Source organism: Canis lupus, chromosome 20 (genome assembly GCF_003254725.2).
Source record: "Canis lupus dingo isolate Sandy chromosome 20, ASM325472v2, whole genome shotgun sequence".
NCBI classification, from domain to species: Eukaryota; Metazoa; Chordata; class Mammalia; order Carnivora; family Canidae; genus Canis; species Canis lupus.
In genome coordinates this window covers 52,871,157-52,889,486 of record NC_064262.1, presented here as the reverse complement: position 1 = coordinate 52,889,486, position 18,330 = coordinate 52,871,157, and the positions used below count along the sequence as shown (strand labels likewise).

Genomic DNA, 18,330 nt, shown 5'->3' with positions numbered 1-18,330 from the left:
TGGGCGCCCGGGAAAATGCCCCCATCTGGGATCCTGGATTTCGGAAAGCAGCTTGCGTCTGCTCTCAGTTGCGAGGAAGAGGCTCGCATTTTTTCAGACTCCTTGAGGTGTCCAGGCCCGGGAGGTCCAGGTCAGGCAGGCTGTGCCCTATGCCCTTCCTGCTCCTGGTCCAGCACGGGAACACTGGCGGGCGCGGAAGGCTTGTGGGGACTCCCGTGGTGACAATTTGCGGGTGGAACAGATGCGAGAGTGTGGAGTCCGGAGAATAATAAGGAATGGAGAAGAAAGAGAGTTCTCCAAAAAATAGCTACGCAGATGATGCCTGATAAGCCGAGGTCTCTCCTGCCTCTGCTTCCAGGACAGAAACTCATACCCTTGATTCCGCCATGTGAGTGTCATTGCTTGCCTGTTACTGGTCTGGCGAAATGGAAGGCTTAGACAAACAGGAGTGGATACCAGAGATCGGAAGTTTAGTTCTCATAATTCAGATTATTTATTAAGCACCCACTGGTAGATGCTCTCTCACACAGGAAACACTGGAAAGACAAAATCCCTGCCTCTGCTCAGAAAAATTTAACCTCCTCGGCAGGCATTCTTAACACTGGAGTCTGCCATCCTTAGGATGTCCGTGAATGGCCCTCTGGGAAATCTGGGGGAATTTGCTGACTGCCTAAAGTTGCTTGCGGAACTTTGCATGTATGTGTACCTGAGCATTTTCCTGGGAAAGGAAACACCCAGCTTTTCTCAGATGTTCAAAAGGTGTAGGACTTAGAAAGGGTTCAGAATCCCTGCTCTGGACTTGCAGATTCTGTAGGTCCGCAATTCCCAACACACAGGTCTAGGACCACCTGCATCAGAATTACCTGGGATGTGTATTTGCAGGCAGGTTCCTGGCCTCCAGCCAGACCTGAGTCAGTCTTTCAGGGGTGGGGCCCAGGATGTTTTGTTTTGGGGATGTTGATTTTGATGCATAGCCAAACACGAGAACCATTTTTCTGATTTTGCGTGTCCATAGCAAACAACTTATAAATAAGGATTTGGCATCAAAGTTGGGGGCAAGGGTCACTCGTTAGTCCCTTGTGTCTGTGTCCCCTCCTTGGGAGAGAACACCAGCTATAAGGTGTTTTGAGGGGTGGGGGAAAGGGCTGAAATCCCATTGGGATGTGCCCCAACCCCATATATGGCACTAACTAGGCCAGAATGTCCAGGGTGTGGGCAGGACAGCCAGCCAAAGACGCAGGTGTGGTTTGGGTCTGAGAATCCTATGACTGAGTTAATCCCTCTACGACGTTCCACCCCAAATCCACAGCCTCTCATCTCTTCTCAGACAAACCAGTCCCAGGATCTTGCCTGGAACCCATGGTGGCTGATGCGTCTGCTCCTTCTCTCCTGGCCTGGGCCCTCTTGGCCACCTCTCTTGAAGACAGTAGTAGAGATTCTGCAGTGGAAGCATCCAGAAGGCCTCTACCCAGCCTTCCCCACCTTTGCTTCATTCCTCCTCCAGTTTCTCCCGCACCTCTGCCGGCAGGCCCTCGTAAAGGGTGTCTTCTACGAGGATCCCCACTTTCTTGAGCCCCACACAGTTGCCAAGCTCTTCTGGTAGTGCCTCCAAGCGGTTGCCCTTGAGCTCCAGGCGGCTGAGGGCTCTGAGGGCCCCCACCTGGGACGAGAGCTGGCTCAGGTGGTTGTAGCCCAGAAGCAACGTCCGCAGCTTCCGGCAGAAGAAGAGCTCATCAGGCAGGGCCTCCAGGGCATTGTAGGACAGAGCCAGGTGCTGCAGGTTCTGGAGGAGGCCCAGCTCGGGCGGCAGGGAGCGTAGCCCATTGTGGGAGATGTCCAGCAGGCGGAGGCCGGAGCACATGCCGAGCTGGGTGGGCAGGGTCTCCAGCTTGTTGTGGCTGAGGTAGAGCTGCTCCAGGCCCCGGAGCTTGCGCACGTGCTCAGGGACGTAAGCGATCTGGTTGTGCCACAGCTTGAGCGTGACCAGCTTGCGACAGTGCTGGAAGCTGAGGATCTCTTCAATGGACCGCAGGTGGTTGTCCCTGAGGTCAAGTTCCTGCAGCGCGCCCAGGCTGAAGATGGCATGGGGGATGCGCTCCAGCCCGCAGGCCACCAGCTCCAGCTCCCGCAGTGCCGCCAGCTTCTTAAGGCTGTTCAGGGCCAGCAGGCGGGCCCCGTCGTTGTGCAGACTAAGCCGCTGCAGGTGCCCGGCCACGTCAGTCACGCTGGCCGGCACCTTGCTGGCATTGCTCCGCAGAGACAGCGCCTTGAGCTGCTTCAGCTCCCGGAGGCTCTCTAGGGCCGCTGCCCGAGCCAGCTCCGGGGGGAAGAGCCCCTCGAGGTGCAGCTCCTCCAGGCCACGCAGCCCAAACACCCACAGGGGCACGTCGCGGAGCTCCTCGCACTTGACGCAGATGACCTTCAGGCGGTCCCGCAGGAAGATCTGCAGCGAGAAGGGCAGCCTGGCAGGCGAGTGGAGCAGGCTGAGCTCCTGCAGGTGCACCAGCTGCGAGAGGCCGGGGGGGAAGGTGATATCACAGATGGCCTCCAGCCGGAGGGCTTCCACCTCGCTGAGCTCGAAGACGGTGTCCGGCAGCCCCGGGAGCATGCAGAGGGCCAGCTCGAGCCGGCCCCGGGCGTTGCGCTGCAGCTTCTGCCGCAGCTTCTCAGGCGTCCACTCGTGGTTCAGGTTGAGCTGCTTCAGGCGGCTCTCGCTGACTTCGGAGAGGAAGACGGCGAAGCGCTTGGAGTAGAGGGAGTCATACTGGTCGATGAGATGTAGCATGAAAGCAAAGTCATTCTTGACGTCGGGTATGTCACCCATGCCGGTCTCCTCCCGCACAGAACGGAAGGAGTACTCCTTGAGGGGCCGATGGAAGAGCCAGTAGAGCGTGTAGAGACAGGTTAGCCCATAGACGCACACGAAGGAGATGTAGCAGAAAGCCAGCTTGGAGAAGAGGTGGGCCTTGGTGTGGTTGCAGCAGAAGCTGGCGTAGCCCGTGACCTCCGACGTCTCTACCCTGCAGGCCACCAGGAAACTGATCTTCTCCACGTAGACAAGGTTGTAGACCAGGATGGCAAAGAACTTGCAGACCTTGAGCACCGTTTGCCGGATGTACATGGTATACAAGATGTCCCCCTCCTCCACATGCACACGGAACTTCTTGACCTTCTCAAACAGGGCTTTGGCCTGTTCACCCTCCTTCTTATCCAACAGGGTGACGGCTGGTGGCTCCGTCACCACCTTCTCAGGCTCCACCAGCACCTTTTCCTTCTCACCCTCATTAGCTTTTCCTGGTCCCGCGGAGGCCTCCACGGTGGCCGTCACCCGTCCAGCGGCGGGGCCCTTATGGTTCTCCCCAGAGACCTCAGACAGGGCCCGTGTGGTCCATGGCGAGTCGAAACATTTGCCCAGGATGGAGATGAAGTGCTCGATCTTGGAGCTGGTGCCAGGGAACTTGAACCAGAAGCTGGTGCAGACCATGAAGATGAGCGTGTGAATGACGACCAGGTAGGGGAAGTACTTGGCGTACCAGTGGAGGGCTGTCTCGTAGCAGAGCTGGTTAATGAAGCTGTACTGCTGCAGGTCCAGGTTGTTCTTGAGGCCGCTTACCTCCCGAAGGCCCGCCATCTGCTCGGAGACCCCCCGTGGCAGCAGTTGCTGGCATGGGGCCTCTGATAAATTCTCCCGGGGTTCGTGACTGGGCAGACAGATGATCTTGTCCTGTGTCACCTGGGAGTTGGGGGGGGGAGTGGAAAGAGGGTCAAGGAGCTAAGTCAGCTTGCATAGTGGGGGCGAGAGAGGCAGGCTGAAGGCAGGAGGCCCCCCGTCCCTGATGGTCCCTGGCTGGCCATGGTTTTGGAAGAGTCGCTAAACCTCTGAGTGTCACTCTTTGAAAAAAGGAGTTAAATTGAATTGTTTTCTCCCACTCGTGCCCCCCCCACCCGCCGGCTCCCGCGAAAGATACTGAAGTCCTGATCCTTAATACGTGTGAATAGATAGTCTTTGCAGAGCAGATGCGATCAAGGTAAGGTGAGGCTGGGGCACCTGGGTGGCTCAGCGGTTGAGCGTCTGCCTTTGGCTCAGGGCGTGATTCCGGGGTCCTGGGATCGAGTCCCACATCGGGCTCTGTCTGGGGAGCCTGCTTCTCCCTTTGCCTGTGTCTGCCTTTCTCTGTGTGTGTCTCATGAATAAATAAATAAAATTAAAAAAAAAAAAAAGGTAAGGTGAGGACGTTAAGGTGGCCCCTTATCCGGTATGACTGGGTCCTTTGGACGTAGACACACACACTGAGGGAACATGAGGGGATGTCACCTCCAAACCAAGGGATGCCTGAGCCAACCGGGAAGCCGGGAGGGAGAAAGGCATGGGACGCATGCTCCCTCCAGCCCGCGGATGGAAACGACCCTGCCCACAGTCTGGTTTCAGGCTTCCAGCCCCGGGGACTGAGGGACGGTAACCGGAAGCCTTCGGAATCCCCAGGCCCCGCCCCCGCCCCGCCCCGCCCCGCCCCCACACCGCGCAGCGGCCGGGCCCGCCTCCAGCCTCAGCGCCTCACCTGCAGGGTGCAGCCGAAGACCCCGATCATGAGCATAGCCACGGTGAGGTACTCCGCCAGCACGTCCCACCAGGGTTTGAGCACCTTGAAGGCGGGCTGCTGCTCCGTGAACTGCTTGAACTCGGCCACCGGAATCATCTTTCCTATGGCAGAGGAGGGGGCAGGGGTTGCAGAGACTCTCAGGAGGGGGCACCTGGTGGTGGGCCCCCAGAGGAACGGGACACACGCCTCTGTTCCCAGTGTGTGCCCTGCCCCGCCCAAATCCGGCGGAGCGCAGGGCTGTGTGCCCCCTGCCCCTCTCCCCCAGACCTCACACCTCCTTCGTGAAGCCAAGCGACTACCGTTCTCCCCACTGCTGCTCCCTGGGATCCCTGCCCCCACTGGCGCTGCTTGGCCTTTTCAGAGGTCAGGAAGGGCAATCCACAGGGCCCCTGTCCCCCAGCTGGCCCGTGTGGCCCTCTCCCAGAACCCAGCCACCGCCCACCCTTGATGCCAAGCCCGCAGCACTCGCTCTGCTGCTCCGACTCCAGACACCTGGTGTCCGGACGGCCAGCCCCAGCTTCTCCCTGCCGCTGGGCCAGAGAGTGTTTGAGGCTCAGGACTTCCGGGGTGTGGGCCCCCCACCCCCTTCAGGGGCACTCCAGGCACCACCTCCAACCTCCAACCGGAAAAGCCGGCTGGAGCCTGGCTCTGGTTACAGGGCCCGAGGGGCAGGGAGTGGCAAAGCTGAAGGCTGGTCAGTTAGAGGGAGGGAGGACTAGGACACCTGGGTTTCTGGAGGCGTTAGTGCCCAGAATCTGAGGCAGAAAACAGAAACCAGGCCTCCTGATTGGAGGGGTAGGGGGTGCCAGGATGGCCGAGCGGGAGAGGATCAGGAAATGGGCAACGCAGGGAGAGCCAGGGTGACACCTACAACCAGGCTGGGGCCGGGTTGCCAGGCTCCTGGGCGGCCAGCCCACTCTGTCTGTCCCTGGGTTTCATTTTAGACCAAGGTATCATTATTTCAGATACTGACGGCCAGGAGCAAGTCACATGGGGGCGTGAGCCAGAAGCTGGGACATCACCCTTCCAGGGGGGCAGCTGGGGAGCCTCCCTCCTCCTCCCCAGGCTGGACAGAAGGAAAGGAAAGCAGCAAGGCCCCCACTGCTCCCGAGGGGGCTCCTGGGCTGGCCTGCCCCTCCCAGCATCCGTGCTCCTCTACAATGCCAGGCTTCCCACGTGGGGTTCCTGGGGGCTGGGCAAGGAAGGGAGACATCTGGGCCATTGGCGGGTCCCCCCGCCTCCCACCCACTTCCTAGGGAGAACCTGGCCCTGGCCCACACCTCAGCCAATCACTCCACACTTCCCTGCCTCCCTTTTTTGGGCCCCAGGTCCGGTGAGACCGTGGGTGACTCCTGGGTGGGGATGAAGTGGAGGTGGACAGGGATACAGGATGCTGGGCCTTCCCACCAGGCTGAGGGCGGGGCGGTTCACCACACCTTCTAATCCCATCAGAGGCCCTCATTTTGGGATGGCAGGGGCAGGGCCCCCTGACTCAGGCCCTGACTCACCCAGAGCCAGGTGCAGGCAGGGGGAGCACAGAGGGAGCACACGCTCCCTGCCACGATGCCCCATCCTTCACTCAGTGTGACACCCTGTCCTAAAAGACAAGCTGAGAGGCAGTGCCCCAGTGTATCAGTGCTGTCACCGGGGAATCATAGAAACATCCACAGGGGAGTTCAACAGCCCCCACAGGCCGGATGTCCACTGTAGCCGTCAAAGGGGACACGTGGGGGCATTCTGGGGTGTGTGTTTTGATGCAGGTGGGTACCCAAAGCCAGGACACACTGAGCTGAGGGGAGACCCAGGAGCAGTTACAGCCAGCCACTGTTCTCCCTGCCCTGGGGACCTGTCCCTGTGAAGGACCCCACTCAGCTATTGAACCCCAGGAGAGTACTTCTGGGGGCTGTGACAGAAATACACGGCAGAGACCAACTTCCTGCGTCGGTCCATCTCCCCATGGTGGGTGCTAGAACTCTGGCACCCACCATGCCAGGACTCCAGTGTCCAAGGCAAGAAGGCAGAGACACCCAGGGTCCCCCGTGGGAGGCCCTGTGGCTCCCACGGAACAAGGTATATACACAACACCATCAGAGGCAGACACTGGGGTTATCATTATCTGTCTCCATGACTCAAACTTGATGGTCTGAACCTGCCATTAAGCTTCCACAGACACAAGACTGGCCCCCCTTTTGTCTGAGCAGGGCTGGTGGGAGGGCTCCGGGGTGGCGGGCTTGAGGGATGGGGCGTCTAGAGGAAAACAATGACAGGGCCACATGCAACTTATGGCCACCAGATGCTTTCAGTGCCTCCTTTTATCCCAGCTCTGTGATGGGGGAGGGAGGGCGCTGCCCATTTTCCACTCTCATTTTCTAGACTCACCAGGAGCTAAATAACTAGCTCAAGGTTTCACAGCTACAAGTGGTATTTAAGGCATAACCCCCAAGTCTCGTCCGTCTGGTAGCACCCCTCTGTTCTGGTGGGTGAGGACCCCTTGCTGAGATGCAGCGTCTCTGCCAAGAGAACCTCAGAGGGGAACTCTGGCAGAGATCAGATGGGCGGCCAGGCTGGGGGGTGGGGGGTCCTAATCCTCCCAGGACCAGGTACTGCCCTGCCCGGCCTCAGCCCCACCCACCCATACCTCACCCCTGCTTCTCTCTCAGGCCCTCCCCAAACCCCCAGCTGGCCTCCCCAAACGCAGCAGTGGCGGTGCTTCTGGTCCGCCCCCCTCCCCCACAGCCCATGCTAATAATGGGCAAGGGAGACGCAGTGACAGTTGTCAGCCCTGTAACAGGCTTTGGAGCGCACAGGTCCAATCTTTGACTTTTACACAAGAGAAAAAACCAGCAGGGGAAAAAAGCGGGAGAAACTGAGGTCAGAGGTGTGTGTATGGGGGGGGGGGGGGTTGGGAGGGGCTTAGCAGCAGATCTGGGCCAGGCCCCAGGCCTGGGGACTCCCAACCTCGTACTCTTCCAAGCTGCCCTCCCAGGACTTGGGCGCCAAGGGAGTCTTGAGGTTGAAGAGTCCCGGGGGGGCGAGCCGGTGAGGACCCCAAGGCGGAGGGTTCTGGAGCACACAGGGGTTCGCAGAGGGGGGTTGTGGCTGTGGTCCCAGCAGGCAAGGGGAAGGGATCCAGGTCAAGACCCCCCGCCCCGGGGTCTCCCCCATCCTGCCGACCTTCATTCCGTCCTGGGCCAGGCCCGCCCGCTCCCCGACGGCGCCCTGGGGCTGGCCACCCGCCGAGGCTCTGGCCGCCCCCACCCCCTCCCCAGCTCCCCGTGCACCCGGCGGGCCGCTCCCGTGGGCCCGACCCCCGCCCCGCCACCCCGTCCCCAGGGACACAACCACCTACTCACCGCTCCGGCCGGGACGCTGGGCCCAACTCCCGGGTCCCTGGGAGCGGAGCGGCCGGGACTCCCGCAGAGTTCCCGGGCCCGCCTGGGTGAGTCAGGGCGGGGGGCGGGACAGGAGCCCGGGAGCCGCCCCGCCCCGCCCGCCCCGTGGCCGGCCCGGCCCCGCCTCCCTGGGCCCTCCCGGGTCGCCCCCCACTCCGGGCGCGCGGGGTTGCTGGAGGAGGACAATCCCAGGCCGGCCCCACCCCCCCAGGTGGGTGAGGGGCGGGCCGCGGGGGCAGGGGTCGTAGAACTTGGGGCCGGGCTGCAGTCGGGGGAACTGAGGGGCTGGGAGGCACTGCGCTCCCCAAACCAGCCTGTGGGCTTCCCTCCAGGACCCAGGCTGTGTAGACCCCATCAGGAACAGGTGAAGGGCCTGTCCCCCTCCCCCACCCCAAGGTGCGGCCACCTGGCCTTCAGGCACAAGCAAGGGACCAGTGAACAGAGTCCCGGGAAGGAAGGCAGCTTCCCTTTCTCTGCTCTGACCACCAGCCCAGGGAAGCTGAGCAGAAGCAGGGGTGCTTATGTGTCTGACCCTGCCCAGACCTTGAGACCTGCTCTGGCCTTCTGGGGGAGGGATGGGAGGGATGGGAGCAAGCTGCTCCCAGGTCTACCGGGTGGGAGGGGATCCGGGGCTGGAGTCCAGTCTGGGAGGCCAGCTTCTAGAAAGGATGACTGCCTCCCCACCCCTCCCCCTCGTTCCTCCCCAGCCACGGAGGCCTGAGCTGGGTCTTAGACTAGCAAAGCACCCAGTTCACCCTGGAGGCATCTGATGAACCTTGATCTCTCCGTGAAACTCAGGGGAGAGGGGACCTCGACAGAGTGGGACAATGAGATCCCTCCCCCAAGGGAAAGAGAAGCTCGTGAGTTCACTAGACACAGCCAGAGGTCTGAGAATCCAAACCTTGAGGATTGGGATCCCCCGCACCCCCACCAGGTTCCTCTGTGAAGCCCTGCGATGGGCACCACCCTCGGGGATGAAACTTCTCCACCCCAGGCAGCCCCAAGACAGACTTTGATTGCGAGGATGAGATAAACAAGGCCCCCTTCTCTCTCAGAGCTTCTCCCCAAGTGGGGGCAGCAAGCAGGGAGGTAATCACACAGATACCCCAAGAAACAACACCTGTGTCTGTGACAAGTGCTGTGCTTATAACTAAGCAGGGTCAAGTTGGAAACATGGGCCAGGTGTCAATTTGGGCCATCTGAGATGGAAGAGTTTCTCCCTCTCCTCCCACACCCCTTCCTGCCTCTGGAGAAGCTCCTTGGGATCCATGCCCTGGGGGTGAGGGTGGGGGGTTACAGCTTTATGCTGGAGTGAGCATCCCTTTTTTTTTTTTTTTTTTAAGATTTTATTTATTTATTTGAGAGAGAGAGTCCATGAGCATGACACAAGGCTCCATCCCAGGACCCCAGGATCATGACCTGGAACTGTGGGTGCTCAGATGATATAGAGGGGGCTCTGGGGGCACCTGACACAGGTTTACACGCCTGAGTAGAATGGCTACGTCATGGAACACACATACTCACTATGCTTTCCAGTTGTTCTCCGAAAAGACTGTCTGCTTTACAGTCCCATTGGTAGCGCATGAGTTTTTCCACATTGATAATAAGCACACTTTTATAAAGATCGTGGTAAAAATAAATAAATAAATAAAAAATAAAAAGATCGTGGTAAAATACCATTAACATAGAACCTACCACTGTAACCACCGTTAAGTGTACAGGTCAGTGGCATTATAAATAAATAAATAAATAAATAAATAAATAAATAAACAAACAAACAAATCTAAAAAAAAAAGCACCACCTTCCATCTCCGGAGCACTTTTCATTTTGCAAAACAGAGACTCTGTCCCCATGAAACACTAACTCCACCTCTCCGCCCCCAGCCCCTGGCTCCCACCATCTACTCTATGAATTTGATTCTTCTAGAAATCTCATAGGATTGGAATCGTACAGTATGTGTCCTTTTGTGTCTGGCTTATGTCACTGAGCACAATATCCTCAAGGTCCATCCACGTTGTAGCAGGTGTCAGGATGTCTTTCCTTTTTAACACAGAGAAATATTCCATTGTACGTCTGGACCACATTCTGTTCATCTATTCATCCGTCAGTGGGTACTTGGGGTGCTTCCACGTTTTGGCCACTGTGGATGCTGTTGCTATGATCATGGGTGTGCACATATCTCTTTGAGTTTCTTTCTTTCTTTCTTTCTTTCTTTCTTTCTTTCTTTCTTTCTCTCTCTCTCTCTCTCTCTCTCTCTCTTTCTTTCTTTCTTTCTTTCTTTCTTCTTGCTTTCTTTTTCTGTCTCTCTTTCTTCCTGCTTTCAATTCTTTGGGGTGGGATTGCTGGATCATATGATTAATTGTTTAATTTTTGGAGGAACTGCCATACTGTTTCCCACAGTGGATCCACCATTTTGTATTCCCACCAACAGTGCAGAAGGGTTCCAATTTCTTCACATCCTCACCAACACTTGTTACTTAACACCCAGCTTTTTAGGTTTTGTGAACGTGAGACAGTTATCTATTGCTGTTTAGTTACCCCCAGTCCTTGCAGCTGAAAACCACCAGCATTTATTGTCTCACACAATTTCTGAGGGTCAGGAATCTGAGAGTGGCTGCAATGAGTGGTTCAACAGTCTCCTTCCGCCACTGGCCCCAGCTACCACTGATATGCTTTCTGTTGCTATAGATTAGATTGCATTTTCTGGAATGTTGTATAAATGGAATCAGGCAGTGCATGGTGTGTGTGTGTGTGTCTTGTTCAGGAGGATGTGTTTGAGATGAGTCCCTGTTTTGAGTGTCTTGGCAGTTTGTTGCTTTTTATTGCTGAGGAGTATTCCATCGTAGGGTCTACTTTGGTTTGTGTAATCCATCCCTGTTGATGGACATTTGGAACGTTCTTAAAAGAGGGCAGAGTCCAGATCCCAGTGAAATGCAAGATGGGTTCAGAGTAGCCTTGAAGGGACCTTGCACTATAAAAGGTAGGAGGCAGGCATCTGGGTGGGTGGACATGACTCACTCTGAAGGGCACTGCTGGTGAGTGGGCAGGTGAGCCATTGGAGGGGACCAGGCTGCTGTCACGCCAGAAGGGCTTTACACAGGTGACACTCAGAAGACTTGAGGAGGTGAGGGCTAGAATGATCCAAGCTGAAGGGCAGTGTCCTGAGGAACGAGGAAGGGACACCCCTCCCAGGCTGGAGGGAGGGTTCCCTGAATCTCAGTTGTGGGCACAACTCCTGAGGTGAGAAAACCCAAAGCCCTGCTTCCAGCCACACCTTAGTTAGGTCTATCCCCCCACCCATCATCCCTCCAGGACAGGTGCAACCAGCTGCCAAGTGCCAGCCCTTCTTGTCCTGGGCATGGAAGCCCCCCAGTTACAGATGGGTAAAGGGTTGGGGCAGAAGGCGCTGGTTCTTTGGGATGGGGTAGGGGATGGTTAGGTCCAGAGAGAGGAGGAATCTGGGCAGAAAGCACTGTGTGTGTGTAGGGTGGGCAGGGGCTGGGGGGGTAGTGGGTAGGTGGCCTAGCAATAAGCAGCGGTGCAGGACGGCACCTGGCATCCGTTGGGCAGTGCAAGGCAGCTGAGGATGGTGTCTCCACCTTCACACTTGCTCCTCCTCCATGCCACAGTCCCCTGTCTGGGCCCACAGCTGAGGCCCCTGCAGGAGTTGGTAAAATCACCCAAACGACAGGTTCCCCACCCCCCCCCACGCCGTGCTGGGCAGCCTCTGATAGGTTGGTCTCTGCTCCTCAGTGCTTCAGTTTGACACCTTTCCACCCCACCCCACGCCCAATCCTGTAACAGCACCCACGCCCCCAAGCTGGGCTCTGTCAGGAAGCCTTTGCTGACTTGACTTTGCTTTTTCGTTTCTTTTCTTCTTCTTCGTCTTTTTTTTTTTTTTTAGATTTTATTTTTTTGCGAGAGAGAGAGAGAGAGAGAGCAAGAGAGAGAGAAAGCCAGGGCAGAGGGCAGAGGAAGAAGCAGGTTCTACGCTGTGCAGGGAGCCGGATGCCCGGCTGGATCCCAGAACCCTGAGATAGTGACCTGAGCGGAAGGCAGACGCTCGACCCACTGAACCACCCAGGCGACCGACTTCGCTTTTTCATGTGACATAGGAGGGTGCGGAGAGTGGGGGTGCTCTGCCCTGCAAAAGGCGGGGTCACCTCTCCCAGTTCTGTCTCCCCCTCCCCATCCTTCCTTTCTTCTTGTGTTCCCCAAATCCGAGTCCACTCCTAAATTCCCAAGGCTGCATTCTCTCTGTCCTGAGCCCCCCAAGTACGGGTTTTCTGCGGTCTGGGAAAAGCGTTGGATGTGCGAGGCGCGGAGGCCCCCCGAGGGCCCAGCGGGGGCCCAGCCTCCGCTGTCGCGAAGGCGAGGACGGGGACCGGGGACCCCGAGGGCCGGATTGGTTGATTGGGCACGAGGCACGATGGGCCCGCCCCCCGGTTGCCAGGGCCCAGCCTATCCTCGCCCAGGCGGGCCTCGGGCGCCAGGTGGTTGGGGTGGGGGGCCTGGGCAGGTGTGTGTGCTGGGAGGAAGGCGCTGGGCCGCGTCGAGCCCCCCAGGGCTTCCACCCCCGGAGCCCCTGCGCCTGGGAGTCTGGGGCCCTCTGGCTCCCCGCGGAGCAGCCGCCCCTCCTTCCGCCGCGCTCTCCCCGCCGCCGCCCCCGGCGCGCTCCCGCCCGCCGCCTCCCGGGTCTGGATCGAGCGCGCGCGCCCCCGTCTCCCAGTCCGCGGCCGAGGGGCGGGCCCGGCTCCCCGCGCCACCGCCCGCAGCCCCCTCCCCTCGCCCGCCGGCGGCCGGCGGCAGCCCCGGCGCTCCCGCGCGGCCCCACCCCAGGCGACCCAGCGTGGACCCGCGGGCGGCGGGAGCCCGAGGTGAGCGCGGCGCGAGCAGGTGGAGCGGGCGGCGCCGACCCGGGCCCGGCTGGGGGAGGGGGACGGGCCCCGGACGCGGCTCTTTGTCTCCCCGAAGCTCCATCGCGGGCCGCGGGGCCGCTCCTCCTCCCGGCAGGTGCCCGCATCCTCGGGGAGGGCGGCGAGGGAACCCGGGCGTGCGCTCCCGTCCCCCTCAGCTGGAGCCTGTGGCACCCCCCTATTCCCGAGGCTGGGGTCGCCGAAGGGGTGAGGGGTAGGGGCGTGGGGCTCGGGTCCCGAAAGGCAGCGGAGGCGGGCGGGCTGGAGCCGGCAGGGCCTCGGCTGTGGAGGCAGGCGGTGGGGGTGGCGCTAGGGGACAACCCTGGGCAGCTGGGCGGGTGAGTGGGTGGGAGGCAAGTGGATCGAGGCCGAGGTTTGGGCGCCTACGGGTGGCAACGCTGGGGAAGGGGCAGCGAGGTGCCAGGACCCGGATCCCTGCGGGCAGCGCAGCAGTGCAGGGGCTGGGATGCTGATCCGTCTGCCTCCTCATCAGGTGCGGGATGGACAAGAGGGACAAGGGCAGGGCAGCGGCCGCCTCGCGGACCACGGCTACTCGCCCTCCCGGCCTTCCGACCCCCAGGCCCCCAGGGTCTCCTCGTCCCCCTCCCCCAGTAACCAGCGCGGCCCTCCGAGTTCTGGGAGCCGCGGGAGCTGCCGGGCGAGGGCCCCTGGCCGAGCGAGCAGGGGGTATCCGGGCACCCGCTCTCCCGGAGGCTGGTCCCCGGGGAGGACCAACGCGGAGCGCTGGGACAGGCCCCCGGAGTCCAGGTACCGCACCCTCTTTCCAACATTCAGACCTCATCTTCCTGCCCCCCTTCTTTCTGAGGCTCCAGCCTCCCCTTCCTTTCTGGGGGCACCGCCTTAACTTGGTCTTCTCCCCGCAGCCTCCAGGCCCCCGGCTGCTGGGAGAGGGGAGCGGGCCCCTGCCAAGACCCCAGCCCCGGGCTCTATCTCTAGCCCGGGACGTGCCAGCGGGAGCAGCAGGTAAAACGCCTCCCCAGTCCCTTTGGCAAGGGTTAGTGTCCCTATCTGCAAACTTAATTTTACGCATGAATTGGGGAGTGGGGGCATTTGCAGGTCACTGGGCGCACTTTGAGTGAAAGCTATTATTGGTCTGCAGAGAGGGCATAAATGGGAAAATGTGGACTTGCGAGAAAACAAGGAGCTCTGTCCTGAGGGTGGCCTCTCCCGTCCCTAGGCTAGGCTCTCTTGCACAGAAGGGGCCTCGGCCCCCAGCTGAGGAACCTGTGGCCAGAGGAAGAGCTCCAGAAACACCCAGAAGAAGCGCGCTGAGCGCCGGGGCACGGAGAGGTACGTGGCCTGGGGAGGAGGCCTGGGCATTGAAGGGGACCAGCCGGAAGTATCTGTGACCCTCTGGCCTTCTGCTTTGTCCCCAGACTCTTCCGGGCCCTCCCCAGGCGCCCCTTCCCCAGCCACTTCCCGTCGGTCCCGAGCTGCAGGTGCTGAAGTGGGTGTCGCTCGGGCAGCTCCGAGTGCCCGGCCGCGGCCTCCCACCGAGGCCCCCAAGAAATCCGTGAGCAGCCCCCCGCAGCATGGTCCCGCAGAACCGAGTCCCGCCACCAGGAGGCGACCCAGCGCCGGCGGAGGCCTCCAGAGGCCAACCTCGCGCCCCTCGGGCTCCAGCGCCACTCCCCAGTCCTCCCCCGCCCGCCCCGGGGCCTCGCCCCGCCCCGGGACCTCGCCAAGTGGGACACCCCGGGCTCTGGGGCATCCCTCGCAGCCCAAGTCGAAAGGGCTGCAGGCTCTGCGCCCTCCCCAGTCCACACCCGCGAGGAAAGGCGCAACCCCAGTGCAGGGCTTTTCTCCTCCTTTAGCTACACCCTCTCCTCCGGGTTTGACCCAAACCCCCCAACTGGCACCGCCTCCGCAAATCACAGGGACTCCCCTGCCTGGCACGCTCCCTCCCTCTCCACCGACCACGCCCCCTTCCCAGTCCCTAACCGGCCCTTTGGCCACACCCCTTCCACTAGCCCCTCCTCCCTCTGCTCCCCTCCCTCCGCAGGCCCTCCCCTCTCCACCGGCCACGCCCCCTTCGCAAGCCCCACCCCCACCCCTGGGTGGCTCCTTTCTGGAGGCGTCCACCTCTCCCACGACCACTATTAAGGCTTCATTCTCTCCATCATTGTCACCCCCTCTGCAGAGTATGTCCCCAACCCAGGCTTCTCCAACTTTGCCCCCTCTTCTGGCTCGCTCCTCTCCCTTGGCCACACCTTCTTTGTCGGCTCCTGGACCACCAGCCACGGCCCCTCTACCAGCCTCTTCTGCTCAAGCAACATGTCTGCTGACCCCACCCTCCCCCCAAGCCACAGCCCCTCTGCCGGGTCTTTCCACTTTGCCTGCTACCCCTCCACTGGCCAGTCCTTCCTTATCCCCGCCCTCTCTTCAGGCCACGCCCTGTACGGTGACCACGCCCCCCACGCTGGACACTTCTCCGGCCGCATACCCTCCTCAAGCCTCTCCCTGTCCTCTGACCACCCTCTCTGTGCAGGGGCCTCCTCCCCTGTGCTCTCCATATCCCTTGGCCTCCCCATCTCTGCAGCCTGCACCCTCTCTCCTGCCCGTGCCCCCTCCGCAGACCCCACCTCCTCTGGCCGCACACTGTCTGCCGGCCACGCCCTCTCCGCCCCGGCTCCCTACACAGGCCCCACCTTCTCTGGCCTCATCACCTCTGCGAGTCCCAACCTCTCCACTAACCATGTCTCCCAAGCAAACTCCAGTTTCTCCTGCCACAGCCCCTCTGCCGGCCATTCCCTCTCAGAGCGTGCTCCCACCACCTCTGCAAACCCCTCTCTCTCCTGTTTCACTCCCTCTGCAGAACCTTTGCTCTCCCTTGGCCATGCCCCCTCCCCAGGCTCCACCTTCCCTGGCTTTGCCTCCTCTTCAGGCCCCTCCCTCTCCCCCTGCCTCACCGCCTCCGCGAGCCCCTCCCTCTCCCCTGGCCACATCCCCTCCTCGGGCCCCTCCCTCTCCCCTGGCCACCCCCTCCCCGCGGGCCCCTCCCTCCCCCGTGGCCACACCCTCTCCACGGGCCCCTCCCTCCCCCGTGGCCACACCCTCCCCGCGGGCCCCTTCCTCTCCCCTGGCCACACCCCCTCCACGGACCCCTCCCTCTCCCTTGGCCACACCTTCCCCGCAGGCTCCACCTTCCCTGGCCTTGCCTCCTCTGCCCTTCTCGACTCTCCCTCTGCAGGCTCCGCCCTCTCCCCTGGCCACGCCCCCTCAGGCTCCACCTTCCCTGGCCTTGCCTCCTCTGCAGGCCCTGCCCTCTCCCCTGGCCACGCCCCCTCCCCAGGCTCCACCTTCCCTGGCCCTGCCCCCTCTGCAACCTCCTCCCTCTCCCCCGGACTCCCCACCTCTGCAAGCCCCACGCCGACCCCCGACCCCGGGTCCGGATGCCCCCATCCCGGGCCCACGGCTGACCCTGGCGCTGGCCCCAGCTCCGCCGCCGCCGCCCTCGCGCAGCCCGTCCAGCACGCTGAGCGGCCCGGATCTGGCGGGCCACAGCAGCAGCGCCACCAGCACGCCGGAGGAGCTGCGTGGCTACGACAGTGGGCCCGAGGGCGGCGCCGCGGCCTCTCCGCCCCCCGACGCGGAGCTCGCCGCCTGCCACCCGGCCTCCTGGAGCCGAGGTCCCGCTCCGCCGCTGGCCCCCCGCAGCACCCCAGGTAAGCAGCCCCTCGACCCTGCCGAGCTGTGGGAGGAGCGAGGTCCGGAGATGGCAGGGGCGGGTGGGAGGCGAGGCTTCCCAGCTTGGGGGGGGACGGGCCAGTCGGGTCTGGGGCGGGGCTGAGGGAAGGGGCGGGGCCTTGTGGCGGGAGCGGCGCTTCCAGTCCTTAGGCCCAGCCTGGCGTCTCTCCCCGCAGGAGCGCAGCTGCCTTGGCCTCCTGCCGCCGGGTCGGGCTCCGCTGACGGCCTCTGCACCATCTACGAGGCTGAGGGTCCCGAGCCGGCGACCCCCGCCCCGGGCGCGCTGGATCCGGAGCCCGGGCCCGGCGCGGGTGGTGGGAAGGTGGCGGCTGGAGTAGGGGCGGGGGCGACCTCGCGTGGAGCGAAGCCGGGGCGCCTGGGCGAGCTGCCGCTGGGGGCGCTGCAAGCGAGCGTCGTGCAGCACCTGCTGAGCCGGACGCTGCTGCTAGCTGCGGCCGAGGGTGCTGCAGGCGGCGGCGGCGGCCCAGGGGGCGCGGGGGCTGGCGGCGTCGCCGGGGGCGCCCGTACTGCGCTCAGCGACGCCGAACTGGGCCGCTGGGCTGAACTGTTGTCTCCCCTGGACGAGTCCCGCGCCAGCATCACCTCGGTCACCAGCTTCTCCCCGGACGACGTGGCTTCCCCGCAGGGTGACTGGACGGTGGTGGAGGTGGAGACTTTCCACTGAGCCAGACCCTTAGCCCCGCCCACCACACCCCTTCCCCCCCTTAGGACCCGCCCCCCCCCCCCGGTTCCGCCTCTCAGTCTTAGACTGCCCGCCTGCTCTCCTCCAGGCGTCTGGCTGGACCGAGCCCCCTGGAGGCTTAGATTTGGGGCCAGGCTCGCGACCCACCCTAGCCTCTGGCCAAGGTCTTCCCCTCGAGCCCCCCCTCCCTTTGGCCTAGACGCGCTCCCTCCCCCCTCGAGCTCCGCCCCCTCCCCGGCCTGGGCCCCGCCCCAGGTCCTGTGTGTGGTCTACCGTGCGCTGCCCGAGTTTGCAATAAAGCCGGGACACTGCACCTGTGCGCCTTCGCATCGCGGTCGCCGAGGGGTCCACCGCGGGGTGGCGGGAGGGCTGGGGCCAGCCGGCGCTCGCGGCTCTGGCTGAAGGCCTCTCGCACACGACGCAGCGGTGCCTTTTCCCTACTAAAGATAATGGGCGCGTGAGGCGGGGCTGGGGTGGGACCTGGTGCTGCCGAGTCCCCGCGGGCCGGCGCGGCGGCCCCACGCACGTGCGAGAACGTGGGCTTTTCCCTTTGTGACTTACGGCGGAAACGCCAGGCGCAGGAGCGGCCCAGTGGTATTGCGCGGCTCCGTGGATGAGTTGATGCGTGCCCGGCGTGGTTGAACGACGGAGAAGTCTTCTACACTCCCCGAAGGGAGCCGGCACCTCTTGCGGGGAGGGGGGGAGACGAGTGGGAAGGGCTCGCTCAGGTCCAGGGCCGGGGCAGGGCGACCCTTCCTGCGGCCCCCTCCTCACAGTGCGCGCCCCCCTTTCCCTGCACACCCGGAGTACGCAAGGGACGGGGCGGGCCGCTGAGGACCTGAGGGCGATCTCGGCTCCCTCCTGTGCCCTCCCAACCCAACCCTGGGTGCAGTGCGCTTCGTTCACTGGGGGGGGGACTCCAGTGCAGAAGGTAGGTCTACAGTTGGGCCCAGGAAGACCTGGTGAAGGGTACAGGGTCCTCCCGGATGAGGCCCCACCAAGGATTCCG

General features: G+C 62.2%; 2 protein-coding genes across 7 annotated transcripts; one reads left to right on the top strand and one right to left on the bottom strand.

Annotated features, from left to right (window-relative positions):
• Positions 1 to 469: 469 nt before the first annotated feature.
• Positions 470 to 8,052, bottom strand: LRRC8E (leucine rich repeat containing 8 VRAC subunit E). 4 transcript variants are annotated; one of them, XM_025457318.3, is made up of 3 exons: positions 7,955 to 8,052; positions 4,560 to 4,702; positions 470 to 3,733 (listed from the first exon to the last, which is right to left on the bottom strand). In XM_025457318.3, exons 2-3 carry the CDS (start codon positions 4,695 to 4,697, stop codon positions 1,490 to 1,492), a joined length of 2,382 nt encoding a protein of 793 aa, XP_025313103.1. In that variant the 5' UTR covers positions 4,698 to 4,702; positions 7,955 to 8,052; the 3' UTR covers positions 470 to 1,489. The 4 variants fall into 4 exon arrangements, with proteins under 4 accessions (XP_025313103.1, XP_025313105.1, XP_025313104.1 ...); XM_025457320.3 differs by lacking the exon at positions 7,955 to 8,052 and adding an exon at positions 5,094 to 5,153; XM_025457319.3 differs by lacking the exon at positions 7,955 to 8,052 and adding an exon at positions 5,044 to 5,152.
• Positions 8,053 to 12,765: 4,713 nt separating this feature from the next.
• PRR36 (proline rich 36) lies at positions 12,766 to 17,634 on the top strand. Of its 3 annotated transcripts, none has more exons than XM_025457325.3 (6): positions 12,766 to 12,871; positions 13,404 to 13,678; positions 13,795 to 13,894; positions 14,109 to 14,221; positions 14,308 to 16,596; positions 16,795 to 17,634. In XM_025457325.3, the coding sequence occupies exons 2-6, from the start codon at positions 13,411 to 13,413 to the stop codon at positions 17,301 to 17,303; spliced, it is 3,279 nt and encodes a 1,092-aa protein (XP_025313110.3). In that variant the 5' UTR covers positions 12,766 to 12,871; positions 13,404 to 13,410; the 3' UTR covers positions 17,304 to 17,634. The 3 variants fall into 3 exon arrangements, with proteins under 3 accessions (XP_025313110.3, XP_048953550.1, XP_048953549.1); XM_049097593.1 differs by lacking the exon at positions 12,766 to 12,871 and adding an exon at positions 12,918 to 13,007; XM_049097592.1 differs by lacking the exon at positions 12,766 to 12,871 and adding an exon at positions 12,995 to 13,117.
• The last annotated feature ends 696 nt before the right edge of the window (positions 17,635 to 18,330 follow it).

Coding starts and splice junctions, on each gene's coding strand:
- LRRC8E (XM_025457318.3), bottom strand. CDS start 4,697: ATGATTCCGGTGGCCGAGTTCAAGCAGTTCACGGAGCAGCAGCCCGCC. Junction 3,734..4,559: donor TCTTCGGCTGCACCCTGCAG/GTGAGGCGCTGA, acceptor CCCAACTCCCAG/GTGACACAGGACAAGATCAT.
- PRR36 (XM_025457325.3), top strand. CDS start 13,411: ATGGACAAGAGGGACAAGGGCAGGGCAGCGGCCGCCTCGCGGACCACG. Junction 13,679..13,794: donor GACAGGCCCCCGGAGTCCAG/GTACCGCACCCT, acceptor TTCTCCCCGCAG/CCTCCAGGCCCCCGGCTGCT. Junction 16,597..16,794: donor GGCCCCCCGCAGCACCCCAG/GTAAGCAGCCCC, acceptor CTCTCCCCGCAG/GAGCGCAGCTGCCTTGGCCT.